Source organism: Salvia hispanica, chromosome 2 (genome assembly GCF_023119035.1).
Source record: "Salvia hispanica cultivar TCC Black 2014 chromosome 2, UniMelb_Shisp_WGS_1.0, whole genome shotgun sequence".
Taxonomy (NCBI): domain Eukaryota; kingdom Viridiplantae; phylum Streptophyta; class Magnoliopsida; order Lamiales; family Lamiaceae; genus Salvia; species Salvia hispanica.
The window spans coordinates 38,353,373-38,372,673 of NC_062966.1; the positions used below are offsets into that span (position 1 = coordinate 38,353,373).

A 19,301-nucleotide genomic window follows, 5' to 3' on the forward strand; every position below is an offset into this window, starting at 1 on the left:
GATCTCATTGTCTAAGGTGGCCATCGTCTTAGCCACCCTTTCGTTTCTTATTGTGACCAAATTCTTACTATCCGAAGAACCGTATGTGAGATTAGTTTTCAGAGGATCCCACTTGTTGTAGTCCTCTGTTCATATATCATCAAGGACAGGAGGAACATTTTTCCAGCAAGTGCTTTCAACTTTATTAGTACCAGCTCCAATTGATTGGCATTCGACTATTCGGAGGAATCGTTTTCGTTCCAACCACGTCAACTATATCTGTTGCAACCTTAGCCACGTCAAACGGATCAGAAATGCATATCTGAATATTGGTATCGAAATAACCCTTCAATTGGGTATCATTGTAAACCAGTTGAGCTAGGGTTGTTTTCCCAAGCCCTCCCATCCCAACTACAGATATGATATGCATATCACCACCATCAATTTAGCCACTATGTTGTTCTTATTCCTATCTATGTCCCCATGAACTTTCCAAGAATCATGAGTTGCAGCACTTTCGGGTAGGGAGATGACAAATTCAAAGCCATCATTCTCCTTGAAAATGTCATCAAAAGTGGCTTTGACACGTTCAAAATCTTCTTTGAAATATCACGGCGATAAGAAACTTTCTTGAACCACATGCATGAAGGAGATGGGTTGAATGAACAATCAGCCTTTTGCTCTGACTGAACAACTTCTTCTTTCATCTTATACTTGAATAGAGTGTAGTTCCACTCATCCAAAATGTCGTCCTTATCATAAGTTGTGGCTTCAAGCTTCTTTAGCCAACATTTGACGCTATAATTCTTAGCACTTCTGGTTTTTTTTTTCATCAGCCATAACCCTTTTGATTCCCTTGAAATTTGTTGATGAAGAAGCTCAATCCCAAATTTTGATTTGTTGAATATGCTGTGATTGAAATGTTTTGCAGCTAGAAAACACATTCTTACTATGACGTCATGTGATGTGCATCGCAGTTACTTCTCCCGGAATGGGTTGGAAACATTATGTGTCAGACATGAAATTCGCACAATACTTGCATATCAAGCTAAAAAGTCATTCTGACATACCATAAGACTAAATCCTAATAATTGAATAATTCATGTGTATTTAAATCGCATTGCGTTTGTGTCAGAATAACTTGAAATTTGCACGTGACTTGAAATTTGCACGTTATCATAGGTATAAGGCTAAACCTTAATTAGAACAAGTATTACACTCGTGCTACGCACCGACTGAGATATTTTCAAAACATTGATTTAGAATATAAATTAATTAATGAAATTAGAAACAACTTCATTATATAAAAATGGTAAACAAAGATTTATGTACTAAATAGATCAATAATAATATGATACAATTAATCATATAGTACAATATTCCATTATTAAATCATAGGAGATAAAACCTATCATATTAAATAATTGAACAAAAGAGGAATCACCCATAAATTTTGGAAAAAACAATTTTATACACTATGTTACTTGTAGAATTAAATGAATATAATTAAAGATCTTTATTGTAAAATAGATCCACTAACACCTTCTACAAAATATGTGTATAGGCATATAGGAATAATTTAAGTATAAATTATTTCTTAAATATTTATAAATTTGAAAATAATATGTAATGCCTATATTATTTTCAGTTTTATATATTATTCGATGCACACTTATTTTGCATGTATATATTGAGTTAACTTATTTTATTTTTTACGATACGTTTTCAATTAACTTATTATTAGTTGCATGTATATTTTGTATTGTATTTTTTCAGAAAAATAGTATAGTTTTTGTTAATGATATTTTACAAAAAAAAAATCAAGTTATTCAAGTAATCATTTTAGAAATAATTTTCAAAATTTAAATGAATCTATGAACAAGATTTTATATTTCGTGATCAATTATGAAGAATATAGTATTTTATTTTTATATTCAAAATCTAACACAAATTTGAATTCCACAAATATATTTGTTATAATATGAATACTGTTGACAATCTATTTCACTGCAATAGTATTATTATCACTATGACAAGTACATTTGTTAGTATATAATAGTATAAATATTGTTAAGAAATTATTCTTTTTTTACTAATTAATTTATTTTGCATTCTGAAGGAATATTATAGAGTATGTAAAATAAAAGTAAGCTTTATTTCAATATAAGTACTCTTTATTTATATTTTTACTTATATTTTAGCAGAATACATTTCTCAAGTAACTACTTAAATTATTCGCATTAAAAATGTTGCAATTAATGAAAATATATACCGATTAAGCATGCATGATCGATTAATTGCTATAATCAAATTATATACTACAATAATAAATTAATTAATCAAATTTAATATAAATTAATCGCATTATACAAAAATTATACTACTATCAAAAGGCTAAGCAAACTCTTTTACTAATTCTTTCAAGCCCATAAATCACATGAGGCCCAACAACAATGTTTAGCCTATGAACTACGGTTAAACATTGTTGTTGAGCCTCACCAATCATACGAGGGCCAACAAACTCTAGTTCAACTACCTGATTCTTCCTACTCCTATAAAAGACGCTTCCTTATCTCTCATTTCATCTATGAACTACGGTCAAACATTGTTGTTGGGCCTCACCAATCATACGAGGCCCAACAAACTCTAGTTCAACTACCTGATTCTTCCTACTCCTATAAAAGACGCCTCCTTATCTCTCATTTCATCTATGAACTACGGTTAAACATTGTTGTTGGGCCTCACCAATCATACGAGGCCCAACAAACTCTAGTTCAACTACCTGATTCTTCCTACTCCTATAAAAGACGCCTCCTTATCACTCATTTCATATATGAACTACAGTTAAACATTGTTGTTGGGCCTCACCAATCATACGAGGCCCAACAAACTCTAGTTCAACTACCTGATTCTTCCTACTCCTATAAAAGACGCCTCCTTATCACTCATTTCATATATGAACTGCGGTTAAACATTGTTGTTGGGCCTCACCACTCATACGAGGCCCAACAAACTCTAGTTCAACTACCTGATTCTTCCTACTCCTATAAAAGACGTCTCCTTATCTCTCATTTCATCTATGAACTACGGCTAAACATTGTTGTTGGGCCTCAACAATCATACGAGGCCCAACAAACTCTAGTTCAACTACCTGATTCTTCCTACTCCTATAAAAGACGCCTCCTTATCTCTCATTTCATCTATCTTCACATCTCTATACCCCTCTGGTCTGTTCTTGTTGCCCTTGACTTCCGCCGCCGTCTTCCTCATCGCAGTCTTTGCTGTCGAGCAGCTTCATGCTCCCTTTAAAACTCAGCATTACTCCTTTCCTTTATGTACTTGCTTTTCTTCTTGGGAACTCTCTATTCCAATGGAGCTTTCACTTGTTTATATAGAGCCAAAATAGTCTGGATTAATGTAGATGAAAAGTTTTAGCTCTAATATTTGAATTAATTTCTTTGTAACCACTATTTTTTGAATTTACCCTATATGAAAACTGCCGTCTGTTAATGTACAAATTTATTACTAACAAAAACAGTCAAATTTACCAGGGTACCATTTGGTAATTAATGCTTGTTCAACAAAAACTAGAATATTTATAATCCTACAACAAATAATACTAATACTACACGAATAAACAAAATCCCCAATTTAGAAAGTTAACATTCACAGGTTAAGCCATGATAATTTAGAACAAGGAATGGGTCAAATGGACCAGTCTTCGAAAAGGTACAGACCTCTAAGGGTTCGCGGTCTAGGCTTAGGCTACGGCTACTGGCGAGCTCTCTTGTTGCTGCACGAGGGGCACTTGTACTGCTTGATGTGCTCGGCTCTGGCAGGGGTGATCTTCACGCATTTGCCATGAAACCACTTCTCGCATATGTCGCAGCAGATCCAGAATTCGTCTGATGCATAGTTATCGCCACAGGCACCGCATAATGTGTCCCCGTGCTCGTCCTCGTCTTCCTCGTCTAGTATGCCATCGTCTTCGTCTTTTGGCTGTGACTGCGGCTGTGGCCTTGAAAACTTTCCAGGAGTTTCAGCTCGCTGTCACCAAAAGAGTGAAATATATTACCATGTGCACGAGGAACAACTGGAACAACGGTTAAACATCAACGAAGATGCATGAGCCTCTTTGAGATTATTGCTTACCGGTTTGGGGTTTGACTTTAACTTGTTGCTACTGTGATTTGAGATTGAAGATTTCTCTTTCTGCTGTTTTTTGGCAGCACCGGTCACAACTTCGAATACAGTCGGTAGATCATTGATCATGTTGAAGAGTCGCTTCCTGCACCCAAAAAAATAATCCACGGACATAAATATCAAACTCCAACAAAACTTTAAGCACATTTAATGATAGAAATGCTCAATATCTTAATGCTATGGAGCCAATCATAAGTAAACAATAATTTGGAATTTGGGAGAGACTTGCAAACAGACAAACAAAAGCGCGATAAACAATACTTTTTCCCAAGTTTTCTATAAAATGGATAATCCTAGAAACGGTCACCAAGGCACTATAGAGACCCTAATTCCACAAAAAAAAAGAGTCGCGTCTGAAACGAAATCTTGAAGAAATACAAGAAACTATCAGAATCACTATTACTAGTTAAAAATACACTTGCCCATAGAGCCACGCAGATAAAATAGCTGTATAGGAGGTACCTGTCGGCTTTATCGAATCCAAACCTAGAACCAAAGTAGAAGGAAACAGCAAGCAACCAAGCGTCGCTGTGGACAGCAACGAGAGATAACCAGTCCTTTTCTTGCATCCCATCCCTAGCAAAGTTGATCCCTAAAGCGGGCTCAGGGAGTTCCGGCGGAACTTCTTCAGCAGGTAAATTGACCTCCCATTGCTCACTAGGAAACCCGTACAAGCACAAATTCTCCTTTTCTGAAAGAAAATGTAAATAATATTAACTGCATCCGACACGAAACAAGAAACGTGACATAAGCACTTTTCATTTATACCACAATCTTAAGACGAAATGAACCAAATAATACGACAATCAACACCACCTACAATCTAACACAGAACAGAATCTACTTCCATATGCGACAGTACCACTATCATTTACAATAGACACAAAAGAAGTCGCTAAGCACCATTATTGCAAAACATAAACATAATGTCAAAGGATCCAATAAAATTGCAAGACGTAAAAACCCAATTGCCACATATCAACAAACATTACGACATGTTTCCACATCGCAATGAATAGACGTCATCATGCACCCGCTTAACAAACTATCCCTCGTGCCCGTTACATAACAATAAAGCATAGATCTTTAAGAAAACCAAAATTAGAATCTTTTATTGAATACAAAAACAAAAAAACGACGAAAAATGTACACTGCTGCTCAATTCACACTCTCTCCGCACAGAATCAACAAAATCGAAGCCATTCCCCAAAACACGGCTAACACAGTAACATCAATCCAGCGAATTAACACTTGAGAATTTATATCTGAACAAGTATATAACTCATACACATTACATTTGCAGTGAGACACAAAATTGGGATTTTATAAAACACAACGTCTCAATCATCCAAACAAATCCACTCTCATTTCCAAACACACATTAAAACCAACAATCACCAAAAAACACACATTCAAAAACCCAAAACCACTGATTCAAAAATCAAATCAAAACCCTAACGAACACAAATCAACCTCAAATCCACTTCACAACACACTCTCTCCGCACAGAATCAACAAAATCGAATCCATTCCGCTAAAAAAGCCTAACACAGTAACATCAAACCAGCGAATTCAACACCACAGAAAACCTAACCAAAAAATTACACAAACGCAAACCAAAAATCACCATACCAGGATCACACTGCTGGAAAAATTCCTCAACATCTGCAAACAAAAACACAAAATCAACCACACCGCAAAAAACAAATCGACAAAAAACACCGCGAAACAACAAATGCAGCTGAAACGGACCAATTCAGCACCAATTCAACGCGAAAACCTACCTGTAGTGAGAGCTTTGATGAGTCCAGCTCTCCTCCCCTTGAAATCCCTAAAAACCTCCTCCACAGTGCGGGGATTGTAGCCTGCTGCATCCATTAATCTCCCGAGCTCAAATTTGCAACGGAATTCAAATGGAAAACGCAGCAAAAAAAATGTCTGCGTGGGTTTTATAGGTAATTAATAGCAGGAGAATTTCAGAGAGAGAAGAATGAATGAATGAGAGAGATGGATTGAATTGATGGAGCGGATTTGAATCTAATCAACATCGTCGGGTTTAACTATATTTGAATATTTGATGATGAGTCCGATAAAGGATTCTTTTTCTATTTACTCTGGTTGTCTCGTTAAATATGCAATATTTGCTTTTCGGAATGCGATTTTATACATTGCTGTTTCATATGGTAGACCATCTCCAATTATACACCAAAACTCATTTTTGGTGTAGATAATTTCTCCAACCGTACACCAAACGCAAACCTATTTTTGGGTTTTTGAGGCCATCTCCAATCATTTAGGCCAAATTCAAACTCATTTTTGAGTATAAGTCACACCAAAAAGTAGTTTTACTCCAACCATTTACGCCATCTTTAAGTTTACACCATTTTTGAGTATTTGCCTAACAAAATTTTGGCGTAAACACCAAATTTGGTGTTATTCTATTGAAGAACCTAAAAATGGCTTTGAGTTTGGTGTATGGTTGGAGAAATTATCTACACCAAAAATGAGTTTTGGTGTACGGTTGGAGGTACTCTGAATGGAATAACACCAAATATGGTGTTTTCTCCAAAATTTTATTAGACAAATACTCAAAAATGGTGTAAACATAAATATGGTGTAAATGATTGGAGTAAAACTACTTTTGGTGTGATGTATACTCAAAAATGGGTTTGAGTTTGGCATAAATGGTTGGAGATGGCCTAAATGAAGAGAGAGTAAAGTAAAAGAGAAGAAAAAGTAGAAAGAATATTGTTTCTATTTTCTTTTAGAAACATTTCATTTTTAATAGGACAGAGAAAGTATTTATTACGCATTTATTTTGTTTTTATTAAATATAATTAGCCATAATCATAATTAGGGTTTTCCACAATTTGGAAATAGTGGAGTAGTATTATTAATTTTTGGAGTGTTGTGTTTAGTTAGATAGGAAAGAGATTCGGTAGTCTTTTGCTTTGACCGTATTGCTCCTTATTTAGTTAATACTATGAAGAGTTGAAAGTGATTTGGATAGTACTATTTGTAGTATTTTATACTAATTCAATAGAAATTTGATTAGATAATAGCTTTTCAGCAATGATTATATGTTGCCTCGAGGAATCCCCATCTGTCGTTTTAAGACATTGATTTCATAAGTCCTTGTGAATCCACAAAATAATCATCCTAAGATATTAGATTTTTTAATGATGAAATTTGTGTAGCAATTGTTCATGAAATATGAGAAGCAAATGATTAATCATATACTTTCGGAAAAAATCTAGGAATTTATTGGGATTCTACAAGATCGCTTCGTTCTTTTTTCTATATTATGATAGATAGTCAGACTTCGTCTTAAATTTAAACTCTGCTAAAAGGTCTACTAGAGATTATAAATTGTTGAAGAAACAATCAGATCTTTCTTTTATTTTTGTTCTTTTTAGGCGATAAAAAAATAGAGAATCAGTTTTTAAATTACATTCTTTTAATACTAACAAGTTGAACTTTTAAGTTTTAACCATCATTTTCAATTTGTCTAAAAAATTAGGTGGTGCTCTTGGCTTGACTTTGTATGTTATCTTACATTGTAAATTTGTAATCCTATGTTTGTGTTAACATTTGGTGATGCTTTTTCAACAAAAACCAGCATATTTATCTGCATATATTCTCAATAGTAGCATTAAATTTACTATTAAGCCATGTCAGTATTTGAAAGTTGAAACAGAGATATGAAAAAGAAGCTGATACTATACGAATAAACAAAATCCCCAATCAAAAAGTTAACATTCACAGCTTGATAACTTAAAACAAGGAATGGGATATAAATTGACTAGTCTTGGAAAAGTTACAGACCTCTAAGGGTTCGAAGTCTACGCTAAGGCTACTGGCGGGCTCTCTTGTTGCTGCACGAAGGACACTTGTACTGCTTGATGTGCTCGGCTCTGGCAGGGGTGATCTTCACGCATTTGCCATGGAACCACTTCTCGCATATGTCGCAGCAGATCCAGAATTCGTCCGATGCATAGTTATCCCCACAGGCGCCGCATAGTGTCTCCCCATGCTCATCCTCGTCTTCCTCGTCTAGGACCTCGTCGTCGTCTTTTGGGTCTTCGTCCTTTGGCTGTGGATGTGAGAACTTTGGCTGAGTACTTTCCATCATTCGCTGTCACCAAAAGAGCCAAGTTGTTATTACCACCCTCGAGTCGAGAAAAAAGTAAAGTGAACAATGTCAAGATGCTTCGATGATTGAGAGATTTTTCCCTACCGGTTTGGAGTTGGACTTCGACTTGTTGCTGCTGTTGTTTAGAGTTTTTTCTTTCTGGTGTTTCTTGGCAGCACCCGTCACAACTTCGAACACAGTAGGGACATCATTGATCATGTTGAAAAGCCGCTTCCTGCAACGAAAAGGGCATAGTTCCATCACACAAGTACGAGCTCGGGCAAAAAGAATCATGCAAATTATGATCATGTCACTGGTCCTCTAATCGACCCAAAATCAAGAAAGGAAGATATAGAATTGGGGTACCTGTCAGCTTTATCGAATCCAAATCTAGCACCAAAGTAGAAGGCAACAGAAAGTAGCCATGCGTCACTGTGGACTGCAACTAGAGATAGCCAGTCCTTTTCTTGCATCCCATCCCTAGCAAAGTTGATTCCCAATCCAGGCTCAGGGAGTTCCGGAGGTACTTCTTCAGCAGGTAAATTGACCTCCCATTGCTCATTTGGAAACCCGTACAAGCACAAATTCTCTTTCTCTGGAAAAGGAAACCATCACATAAGCATAAGCCAAGCAATAAGACTCGAAAGATGGCACACACACAATTAATTTCTACCGTGAGAATATGACAAATATGAAACAAGTGTTATGATACAACTACATCACATGTAGCATCTAACTCAATGATACTAACTTGTGAATGCAACGATACAACTTCCAATGTCAATAGCGACGGGAACCAATAGCCATTTGTACATGCTTCTGCCAGGTCACATATTTGGAAAGTGAATTCTAGGCTTGGAGAAGGAGAATTACAGTGCGTGTTAAAGTATGAAGCAATTCTTGGCAATTCCCGAAGATACACAAAATTTTCAAGCTCTCTCAAGTGTAGAGAAGCCGAGAAGACAAAAATTTGAAGCCCTTTGATGATTGACAATCAAAATAAATGCATTCCAGGAAGAAGATAAGTAGTATGAAGCAGGCTCAAAAACTTGTTGAAGGGAACTCTTCTATTAAAGGAATTAGGTTCTTCTCAAACCAGGAAACCCTCAGATTAGCTAAAGAACTAATAGGAGACTGGCTGAGAATCTTTTTCGTAAAGGAAAGACGAAGATATGGAGCACACATCAAAGCTTGTAACTAGTCAAGGTCAAAATATTTGGCAATATCTTCCAACAGTTTATTAACGCCCCCACCTATTCCACCTCAAGTTTGGGACATATCGCTTTAGATTTCACTGCAAGCCCTCCAAATCTACAGGATATGAAGTTGTGCTAGAGGCAGTGGACTTTTGGCAGGGACTGTAAACAGCTGAGCTTCCCAAAGATATGCAAGAATCTTAACAATTTGAGATCTCAAAAGAGGTAAAAACAGTGAAGTAGCTCTGGTGCAATCAGTGATATCCGGAGCGAAGGTGCACCCGGGCGATTGGGTAAAAATTTGGGGCACAGGCTACGAGGAACACGCCCCACCTAATTAATTCATTCTAATTCGTCAGCTCAAAAATCACATTTGCAGTTACATTAATCTTCAACCCCGGCAAAGTTACGTTCATTCACGAAACCGAAAATCCGTACAAACAGAAGGAACCAATGATGGAAACACAAATATGCATCAAAAAGTTTAAACCTTACGCATCAAAATCCAAGCTAACACTAATTTCATGTCATTATGTACATATTTTACGAAATTGAAATCAATTTACGGATAAAATCTGACACACGAGATGAAACCAGCAATTGAAAAAAAAATACCATTAAAAGGAAACATATATTCATAGATACAGAACTAAAACCCTACCAGGATCACACTGCTGGAAAAATTCTTCAACATCTGCAAACATGAAAAAAAAATCAAATACAAAGTAAAATCAATGAGAGCGAAATTCAAATTAAAAAAACGCACACACCGAAGCAAATTAATTCGTCACTTACAAATACTACCGTGAAAATTCGAAATTCGGAAAAGTTTGGGGGAATAAAACAGAAACCTGCGGTGAGGGCTTTGATGAGTCCAGTTCTTCTGCCCTTGAAATCCCTAAACACTTCTTCAACGGTCCGGGGATTGTAGCCCTGCTCCATCCGCTTCTCGAGCTTAATTTTACAGCAGCAATGGGGAAACGCAGCGGGAATTTATCTCTGTGGGTTTAAGGTTAGGGGATAATAAATAGGAAGAGAGAGAAGAAGGGATGATTTTGTGAAGATTTGAATCTAATGAAAATCAATGGGTTTAACTGTTTTTGAGATTTGGGTAAAGCCCAATATACAAAAACACTAATTTTTATTTTTCTTAAACGTTATTTCTATAATTTTTTTTATTAAGTTTTCTTCAATTTTTTGGTCGAAAAATACAATTTTGAGTTGGTAAATCATAGCACGTCCAACAACTTAGGAGTGGATCAAATCATTTTCTAGAGTGATTTATCATTTTCGATAACTGAGGAAATACTGCAATTTGGCTTGAATAAGAATCGTCGTTAGTGAAATAAGTTATCGCACCTACTGTACAACCGATTGAGAGAGAATTGATAGGTTTCTTTTGAGATTGGTTTTTGGGGTTTTTGCGGTAGTTGTTAATCGGAGCGTAGGTTAGGAGGTTGGTGTGAGGGCGAGAAAGGTGGTGACAACGTGTAATCTTAGCCTACTAATTGCACTTGACGGGAGATTTCGAGAGAGGACACTTTTGATGATACTGACTTCATGGATTCATTTATAGGATTCGGTCAAAGTGGAAAGATATTACACAACAATCGAATATTTCTACCGTTGTAGAAGTAAATGCTCAACAAGTTATAAATTTAGATCATGTTCTGAAATGTTTTTCATTGTGTGTCATCTAGTTAATGACATAACAAGAATCTGAAACATAACAACCATGATGACAATACAAAGACAAAAGGAAAGTACATATTTTCACTTGAGTTGAGGTAATGGATTGTCTCCAACTTTCCTCATTTTAAGGAATCTTCCACCCTTTCCTCTTACTCTTCTCATTGCATGAAGATGTCTTGATTCGTGCAAATATGGCTGCCCAAAATCAATACAGTATTTTGAAATAAACTCAATTCAGTATATGCTTTTTTGTGTTATAATTAAAACGCTCAAAACGAAAGAGACACTGAAATCAACATATAGACAGTAGAAAGAAAAACGGCAAAAACGGCAGACCAACCCACGTAAACAAAAGCAAATGAACAACACCATTACGACATTATCCGTTAACCAAATCCACCCAAGGAGAGTGGCCTCATGGCCGAAGTTTCAAACAAATAATCACATAACACACGATAAAACGATTTAGTACATATTGATGGGATTCGAATTCACGATAGTTCAATCATGACAAAACCATCTAATCATTCATAACATAACAAACCTTTTTGGGCTTCTTGAGTTTATGCATCTTTGCTCTTTGTCTTCTACGTCGCAAGATCGCTTGATATTGCCTTGCGTTGACAAATATAGGCTCAAATTCTTGAATATCAAAAGGGACTAAGATTCTAAATAGAGGGTTTGCGATGATCATTGTGTTTTGTGCTAAATATGAACAAGTAGCTCTCGATTTATATAGATATAGATCAACTTTGGGATTTTGAATTCTTTTTTACAAAGAAAAGAAAGCATCTTTGGACTAAGCCTAGTTGGTTGTTCATATAAATATTTAAGTTGAAATTTTGACAATTTTAAGGTTTTGTGGTTTTTAAGGATCTTAAATGTCGTAGGTTAGTGTATCTAGTGATGGATATGGATGCATGGTTAAATATGCACCGTTGATTTGGCAATAAACGGACTGGCTATCTATCGGTCCGATTCCAATATTTCGAACCGAGAATTGGCGTTTAACCGCCATTTTTTCCGAACTAGGAAACAACTGAAAATTGTAAAAGAAATGTTGAAAAATTCAATAAAATGGTTTATAAATTAAAAAAACGTCGATTTTGATCGAAAACCAGAACTATTAGTTACCAATTCAAAGCCAAAATGGACAAATATGTCGTCGGTCCCTTGGAACTATAACCACCACTTCGTAACAGAAAATAATGGTTCTAATCAATAACACACTTAGATTCGAGTGGTGCAGAACTATTTTTATTATTATTTTTTTAACTCTATATAAATGTTTTGCCAAGAATCATGAACTTAGTTTCCTAAACTATTGTAGTGTATTCCATGAAGTGTAGCATCTATACTATCTATACCACCATAGGTATATTTGAGGAATCACTAGGTGAAGAAAAGGGAAGGAAATTATGCAAAGGGACGAATTGAAAACTTATAAAGTTATGTAGGTGCTCGAATAAGTAAGTTGGACTCCCTTTATAATTTGAATATGTAGACTTGGAATAACGAATTCCATCACATCAAACTAGTGACTATTTAATTTTTATTATAGTACATATCACTTGTCATTTTATTTATACTCTCATTGTATACTAAACAACCACTCATATTCCAAAAATGAGTAAGATACCAATCTTGATTTTCCACCAATATAGTTGCATTTAATAAAATTTCCATAAGAATTAAACTATCCTCATTCAATAAATACTCCTTGGATCAAAATAATTTAATGACAATATGACATGGATTTTAATGAAGTTAGGTAGTGTGTTTTAAATTTTAATTTTTCAAAGTCAAAGGCAAGAGATCTAAAAACTATTTAACGCTTATAGGTGAAAATAGGGGTGGCAAATCGTGCGTGTCGGGTCGTTATCGTGTCGACACGATAACGACACGAACACGATAACAACAAACACGAACACGACCCGTTAAGAAAACCTCAAACACGAACACGAACACGACCCGCTACCCTCAGACACGAACACGACACGAACCGTTTCGGGTCAACACGACACGAATCCATTAATGACACGAAAATAAGTATTGAAAAATGAAAATAATAATAATAATACTATTAAAATATTATGTGTTAATAAGAATAATAGTATTAGAATATTATGTGTTAACGGATAACACGAACACGACACGAACACGACACGAACACGCATTGTTAACGGATAACACGAACCCGACACGAATACGACACGAACACGACACGAAATTTTCGTGTCCTTAATGGGTCGACCCGATAAGGACACGAACACGATAAGGTCTGACCCAAACCCATTAGTTTCGTGCCGGTTCGTGTCGTGTTATCGTGTCGTGTCAAAAATTGCCAGCCCTAGGTGAAAACTCTTTATAAAAATTCAAAGATATTTAGAGAAAATTTTAACTAACTAATAATCAATATATTAATTATCGATTCATATCAAACCCAAACAAAAAAATCAAAAGGAATACATAACTCTATGTTAGAACACCACCAAAGTTAAGAATGTGAAAATCACTCACTGTTAGAAAAAATGTTAAAACCATTAAGGGGGAAAAATCCCCTAATGTCACATGGTCTCATCACTCTCGTCGTCTCAAGCTCGACCGCCACTAAATAACACATCGGCTGCTTGCCTCACACCAAAAAATCCCCAAGCAGCCTTGTAAAAATTTGAATCCCCAAAAACACAACATGTAGGTGGTGTTTGCCATCATTTAGCAAAACTCTCCCTTCACTTGTACTGCATTTACTGCATAAGAATACAGGATTTAATGAATGGGAAAGATAAAAGTAACGAGTTTTCAGCACAAGATACGTTGTGATTGTAAGTAGGTGGTGCTCGACAGAGACGTGGGACAGCATAAATGGAACATTCAAAATCATGTTTGTCTACATTAGGTGTCATTAGATGGGCTCCATGAAGATTGGGAGATTGTCCACATGCAAAATCATGTTTTAGTCGAAATGCATGCTAACAAGGTCGAAACAGTTCTACTCGAGCTTCTACAACATAAAGTGGGAAAAGGAAAGAGGGGGAATGGTTGCTTACATGTGGGTATGTGGGCATGAAGTAAACTGGCCGGTGTTGTCCTACCGTCATCTGTTGTCCATACTACAAAAAAACTAATTAATTTTCCTCGGCACCACAAAATTGTGGGCAGAATCCTGAGTAGAGCAAAATACGACTAACCTGAGGTCCGTTTGGATGGTAAAATTGCTGTGACATTGGTGTAGCCGGTGGATTATACATAACTGGCGGCTGTGCAGTAAACAAAGGTCCAGCCTACACAATCATAATAAGCCCAAAATGGATCGGTGTGAGTTAAATTTACTAAGAAAGTGCAGGCATATGATGATCAAGATGACAAGGAAAAAGTAGTTTCCTTCTTTGTAAACCGAAGATACCAAGGCTATGATTGATACTCCTGTACACAAAGATATTCTTCACTTTTTTATATAATGAAAACAGACATAAATATACATTGTCCAATAAGCTCATTTTCTATTTCTTCTCCTAAAAAACACTCTTAAAGCACTCAAAAGCCATCCTTATGAATTACAATCTCAAAAATCTCGCAGTTATTGAATCATTAGATACAGAATTTCTTTAGTTTATGCGATTTTTTTCTAATTTTGACATTATTGCTGTTGACTGACATGCAACTGAGGGGCTGAGAAATATTGAATGAAAAGAACTAGCATCCACTAGTTATTATACTACATGTGTTTGACAGCTAAGGTAAGCTCGATTCGTAGAAATATACTAGACCATCTAAACCAAGATAAAAGGCAGTAGAAATAGAGATATGTGCACTCACCCCAACACCAGATGGCATGCCATGCATATGTGTTGCAGTAGCCATAGGTGGATAGTAGAAGGAATTATCTACAATAGGAGAAATCGGCCTAGGTGGCTGAAATGGGACGAAGCTCTTAGCATTTGCATTAAATTTAAATTCCTGAAAAAGACGAGTAAGAGAGTTAGCAAAAGACAAATCAAGCACAAGGAACATAATGACACGAAATTATGAGCATGCATCTGAATTTCCAATCATGTAGTTCACCTTGGCATGTGGATTAAGTGTTGACTTCTCTGAAGACAGTGAAGCAACAGATGAACTGGGAGACAATCCACGGCCAGCAGAAGTTGAGGTACCTCCTCCGCGATCAGAAGCGGACGACGCAGAGCTACTGGTCCGGGCAAGAGAGGTTGCTGCCCCTTGTGCTTCAGGACATGATGAACCCTTTGGTAACTCGTTGGAGAAGCTTCCCTTATCCTGAACTTTGGATGAAAAACGTGATGGATCAAATGCAGCAGCATTCGCAGATAATCCAACCTTCAGACAGCTTTCTTCATTCAATGAGTTTGAACCTGAGAATGTAACCACATCAACCTTAATGAACACAAAGATGAATATCATGGCTCAAGGGGAAATAGTCTATAGAACTCAGAATACGCCAAAGCAAAAGAAAATTAATTTAAAGAAATACTGTAAATCCTCCGTCCCACTCAAGATGTCCACATTCTTGAGTGGCACGGGATTTTAGGAGTTTAAAGGTGGATAAAGTAGAGAGGAAAAGGTAGTTGAATATTTTAATTAGGGGAGAGAGATTTATTTCCAAATATAGAAAGTGGATATCTTGAGTGGGACAAACTAAAAAGGAAAGGTGGACATCTTGAGTGGGATGGAGGAAATCCTACTATCCTAGAGATTTTTGAAAAACTCATCCAATAAAAAGAAATTTAGGTCTAATTAAAAAGAATGAAAGAGCCAAACATATATGTGTGGCTGGAAAAATAAGAGAGATCACTCACCCTCGGCTTTAGATGCTCTCCGATCATGTACCTGCAAATAAAACAAGTGGCAGTTAGATCCAACAACATCAATTCAAAGAAACGCCATCAAACTCCAGAGCACTCAATAGACTCTCACATCTTGCATTTCTTCATCCTCCAATACTGTCTCCACAATATCTTCATATGATCTCTCATGATTCCCCCGGTAGACTGAAGAAAAGCGAGTTTCTTCATCTATCTCAATGTTTCCATCAATTTGAATACCTCTTTCCTACACAATAACAAACTGAGATAAACAAAAAAGCATATACTGAAGGAAAGATAAAAAAAAAACATGAAACCAAGCCTCAGTCCAACCTCTGCGAGATGAAGATCAAGGGTTTGTTCACCCTCAATCTCTCTAGCTATCTTTAGAGCTTCTCTTTCCAATTCTCTCGTTTGAGGGCCTCTATCGAGCTTCGTTGTGTAAAGCTCCTCATCAAAGGTGCTCTTAACTCCAAATAAAGTTTTATTTACCTCAAACTGATCCCAGCCTCTGTTGTGCATATAAAGGTACCATACTAATCAAAATAGCATCACATGTACTGAAATAATTGGAGATTACAGGAACTTTTTCATGAATAAATAGTAACATTTCAAATCCTAGTCCTACTATATAATTTCCAAAGGTAATATGTTGCTATCTTCGAAACCATGGCTGATGGCTTTTTGAACATCTAACCACAATGAAGTAGACAAGAGGTTTCGGAGTTAAATAAATTCATACATGCAAAATACCTGTTCCAAGAACCATCAAATATATTCTCCAGTTCAGGACAACCAGGATCATCTTCATCAGGGACCCATCGCTCCAATTCTCTCCCCGCCTCTACATTCCGAGATTGTGATATGCAGGAATCTGTCATAAGCTCTTGCTGCTTTCCACGTTGGAGCTCATTCAAGAAACCATCCCTAATTACAGACACGTCCTGTTCCAGTTACAATTTACAAATTACAAATAAGATTAATTTGGGATTTTAAATCCAATTACAAGATATCCATTTTAGCAGAATGCTCTGCATCATAATCAAGACAAAACAATTTACATAAGTTACAGGTAACTTTATCATGCAAATGCCAATGTAGCAGTCCAAATTTGGCATCAGAAATTTTTTTTTTACAAGTACGAATATTGTTGTACCTTTGCCATGATTTGCACAAGATCCGTAGCAGGTATTATCAAAGTCTTAGAAGGAGGCTCGGAAGAATCTGAAATATTTTTCTGACCTTGAGAACCATTCTTAACTGAACATGCCATTTTCAGAATAACTCCTATACCAACAAAATAGTACTATGTCAGGGAGATTTTGTAACTGCAGGGTTCAAAATAGTTCATAAAACACAGCAAGATGCTTTTTCATTAGCCTTATTGAGCTATATTTTCTTAACGTACCATAATCCTCCCCGCTGATTGCATGAAAGATTCCAGAAAATATTGATCCATCTTGAACCTGTACTTCCACTTTATGCCCGATGAGGCATGTAGTTAAATATATAAGTCTATCACAAGAATTTGATTCATGTGAGTCTGCTACACGTAAAGTTACACAGCGTTAGATTTGGCAGATTATACACAAACTATGAGATCACAATCATGAATTCTTAACTATACTGCTCCTGCTATCAGCTGAAACTTACTGTTAAATCTTGTTGCGGTATCTCCTTCGAATTTATGGTGACCATATCCGTTAGAAGAGGATCTTGGTGGGAGAGCTTGCTGCATATTCATCTTCAACCGACGCAAGCAAATAAATTAGACCCAGGTACAGAAAATGTACTGCAAAGGAAACAAACAATACAGTCAAAATCATCACCAACAAGATAAAGTTCAAGACTTTGAACTAGATAACTTCTCTTGGTAATATGAAAGGAAACAACAAAACACCACCATTTAGGTGTGACCATGGACCAAATGCCTAGAATAGCTGAAGATTCAAGTGGTTGATTTCCATAACCATTAACCATGTTCATTGAACAACCTAAAATTACATGATTTCCAGTTTGAGACAGGTTCGAATTATTCGCCAGAACTCTTCTTTTACCAGCATAGAAGGTTGCATATCTTCTAATTGTGTAGAGGCATCCGGATACATGAAATTTATATTTAAGAAAAAAGGATAAATTAAACCAACAGAAGATGTCTCCATTGGAAGTTACTAAGACACTAGCAGAAGCAGGATCCAAACAACAAACTTGCCAAAAACTAGATTACAAACTCACAAAAAGGGATAATGTAGTGAAAATGGTTGTTATTTAATGTTCACACATAATAAGTTAAAACCAATACTTCAAAAAAATGAAAGAACCTTGAATTCTAAAGATTCCACAAAGCTAGAAATCCAATCCTAGCATGCATCAGCAGATTTATTTACTAATAGGCAAAATATTGCATTTCAAAATCAAAAAACAACAAAAGGTTCCTGATAACGATCACCATTAACAAATAACTACCAAAATCAACAAACATAAATAACTGTTTACAACGCACCTGTATAGCAATCACCACGCAACAAAATGGAGCAACTACAAATTATATTTGCAGCTATTTTCCTGTGTTTGTGTTCAGCTATATCATTTTCCGAATAAATCCAAACGAATATAGCTACAACGGATAAAATCAACTAAATTGGGAACTATATCGCCCTAGAAAAAAAATCGTCCTTGAATTTTTTATTCCATGGAACAAATCGCATTAAGCTATGAATCCTGCGATGAAGGATGCCGGAATTACTCACGGGAAATAGAATGGGAGATGTGGATTGTAGAGAGAGAAAGGGAGGCAATCTCGGAGAAGGTTTGATCGAGCAACGAAACGATGTAGTTTTGAAGGCTACAGCCGCGAAAAATCCGGACCCGGCTCAGGAAATGGGGCTAATTGTGATTGAGGCGAAATTCTGTCTGCTTATATACGGTACCCGCCCGGAGACCCGACCCGAATGAGATATGCCGTTGAATTTCGCGGAGGTTGGTTATTTGACTGGAAAGATTTTGTTTTTGAAAACACGTTTCTTGTAGTATTTTAATGAAAAAAACTTTCAAAGAATAATGGTAAAAGTATCTAATATTTAATTATGATTGGATGAAATCAAATATTTTTTTGGGATATTGGCATCTAATACCACGAAACTTTCAAAAAGTTGGGTTTTTCCCACGAACTTTAAAATTGGCAAATAATATCACGAACTTTATCTCTTGTTTTTTTTTTTCATGAATGAAAAAAATTCATGTTATTTTAATAGATTGAAGAACAATTTTGGAGGG

The 19,301-nt window shown here is 36.1% G+C and overlaps 3 protein-coding genes and 1 long non-coding RNA gene across 7 annotated transcripts; all 4 read right to left on the reverse strand.

Annotated features, from left to right (window-relative positions):
- Nucleotides 1–3,613: 3,613 nt before the first annotated feature.
- Nucleotides 3,614–6,212, reverse strand: LOC125208519 (PHD finger protein ALFIN-LIKE 4-like). The gene is made up of 5 exons (XM_048108153.1): nucleotides 5,967–6,212; nucleotides 5,815–5,847; nucleotides 4,645–4,873; nucleotides 4,132–4,267; nucleotides 3,614–4,026 (listed from the first exon to the last, which is right to left on the reverse strand). Exons 1-5 carry the CDS (start codon nucleotides 6,058–6,060, stop codon nucleotides 3,751–3,753), a joined length of 768 nt encoding a protein of 255 aa, XP_047964110.1. The 5' UTR covers nucleotides 6,061–6,212; the 3' UTR covers nucleotides 3,614–3,750.
- A 1,672-nt stretch (nucleotides 6,213–7,884) lies between these two features.
- LOC125203438 (PHD finger protein ALFIN-LIKE 3-like) lies at nucleotides 7,885–10,555 on the reverse strand. The gene is made up of 5 exons (XM_048101776.1): nucleotides 10,362–10,555; nucleotides 10,172–10,204; nucleotides 8,681–8,909; nucleotides 8,420–8,549; nucleotides 7,885–8,317 (listed from the first exon to the last, which is right to left on the reverse strand). Exons 1-5 carry the CDS (start codon nucleotides 10,450–10,452, stop codon nucleotides 8,036–8,038), a joined length of 765 nt encoding a protein of 254 aa, XP_047957733.1. The 5' UTR covers nucleotides 10,453–10,555; the 3' UTR covers nucleotides 7,885–8,035.
- Nucleotides 10,556–11,176: 621 nt separating this feature from the next.
- On the reverse strand, nucleotides 11,177–11,883 carry LOC125204138. The gene is made up of 2 exons (XR_007173497.1): nucleotides 11,747–11,883; nucleotides 11,177–11,397 (listed from the first exon to the last, which is right to left on the reverse strand). It is a non-coding gene; the product is annotated as an uncharacterized LOC125204138 (long non-coding RNA).
- A 1,771-nt stretch (nucleotides 11,884–13,654) lies between these two features.
- LOC125203285 (polyadenylate-binding protein-interacting protein 4-like) lies at nucleotides 13,655–18,910 on the reverse strand. 4 transcript variants are annotated; one of them, XM_048101595.1, is made up of 14 exons: nucleotides 18,776–18,896; nucleotides 18,529–18,590; nucleotides 17,679–17,817; nucleotides 17,434–17,577; nucleotides 17,182–17,312; nucleotides 16,779–16,969; nucleotides 16,359–16,536; nucleotides 16,138–16,272; nucleotides 16,020–16,050; nucleotides 15,268–15,575; nucleotides 15,022–15,162; nucleotides 14,394–14,486; nucleotides 14,253–14,315; nucleotides 13,655–13,952 (listed from the first exon to the last, which is right to left on the reverse strand). In XM_048101595.1, exons 3-14 carry the CDS (start codon nucleotides 17,767–17,769, stop codon nucleotides 13,950–13,952), a joined length of 1,509 nt encoding a protein of 502 aa, XP_047957552.1. In that variant the 5' UTR covers nucleotides 17,770–17,817; nucleotides 18,529–18,590; nucleotides 18,776–18,896; the 3' UTR covers nucleotides 13,655–13,949. The 4 variants fall into 4 exon arrangements, with proteins under 4 accessions (XP_047957552.1, XP_047957551.1, XP_047957553.1 ...); XM_048101594.1 differs by having other exon boundaries at nucleotides 18,529–18,910; XM_048101596.1 differs by having other exon boundaries at nucleotides 17,434–17,568; nucleotides 18,529–18,906.
- Between the last annotated feature and the right edge of the window lie 391 nt (nucleotides 18,911–19,301).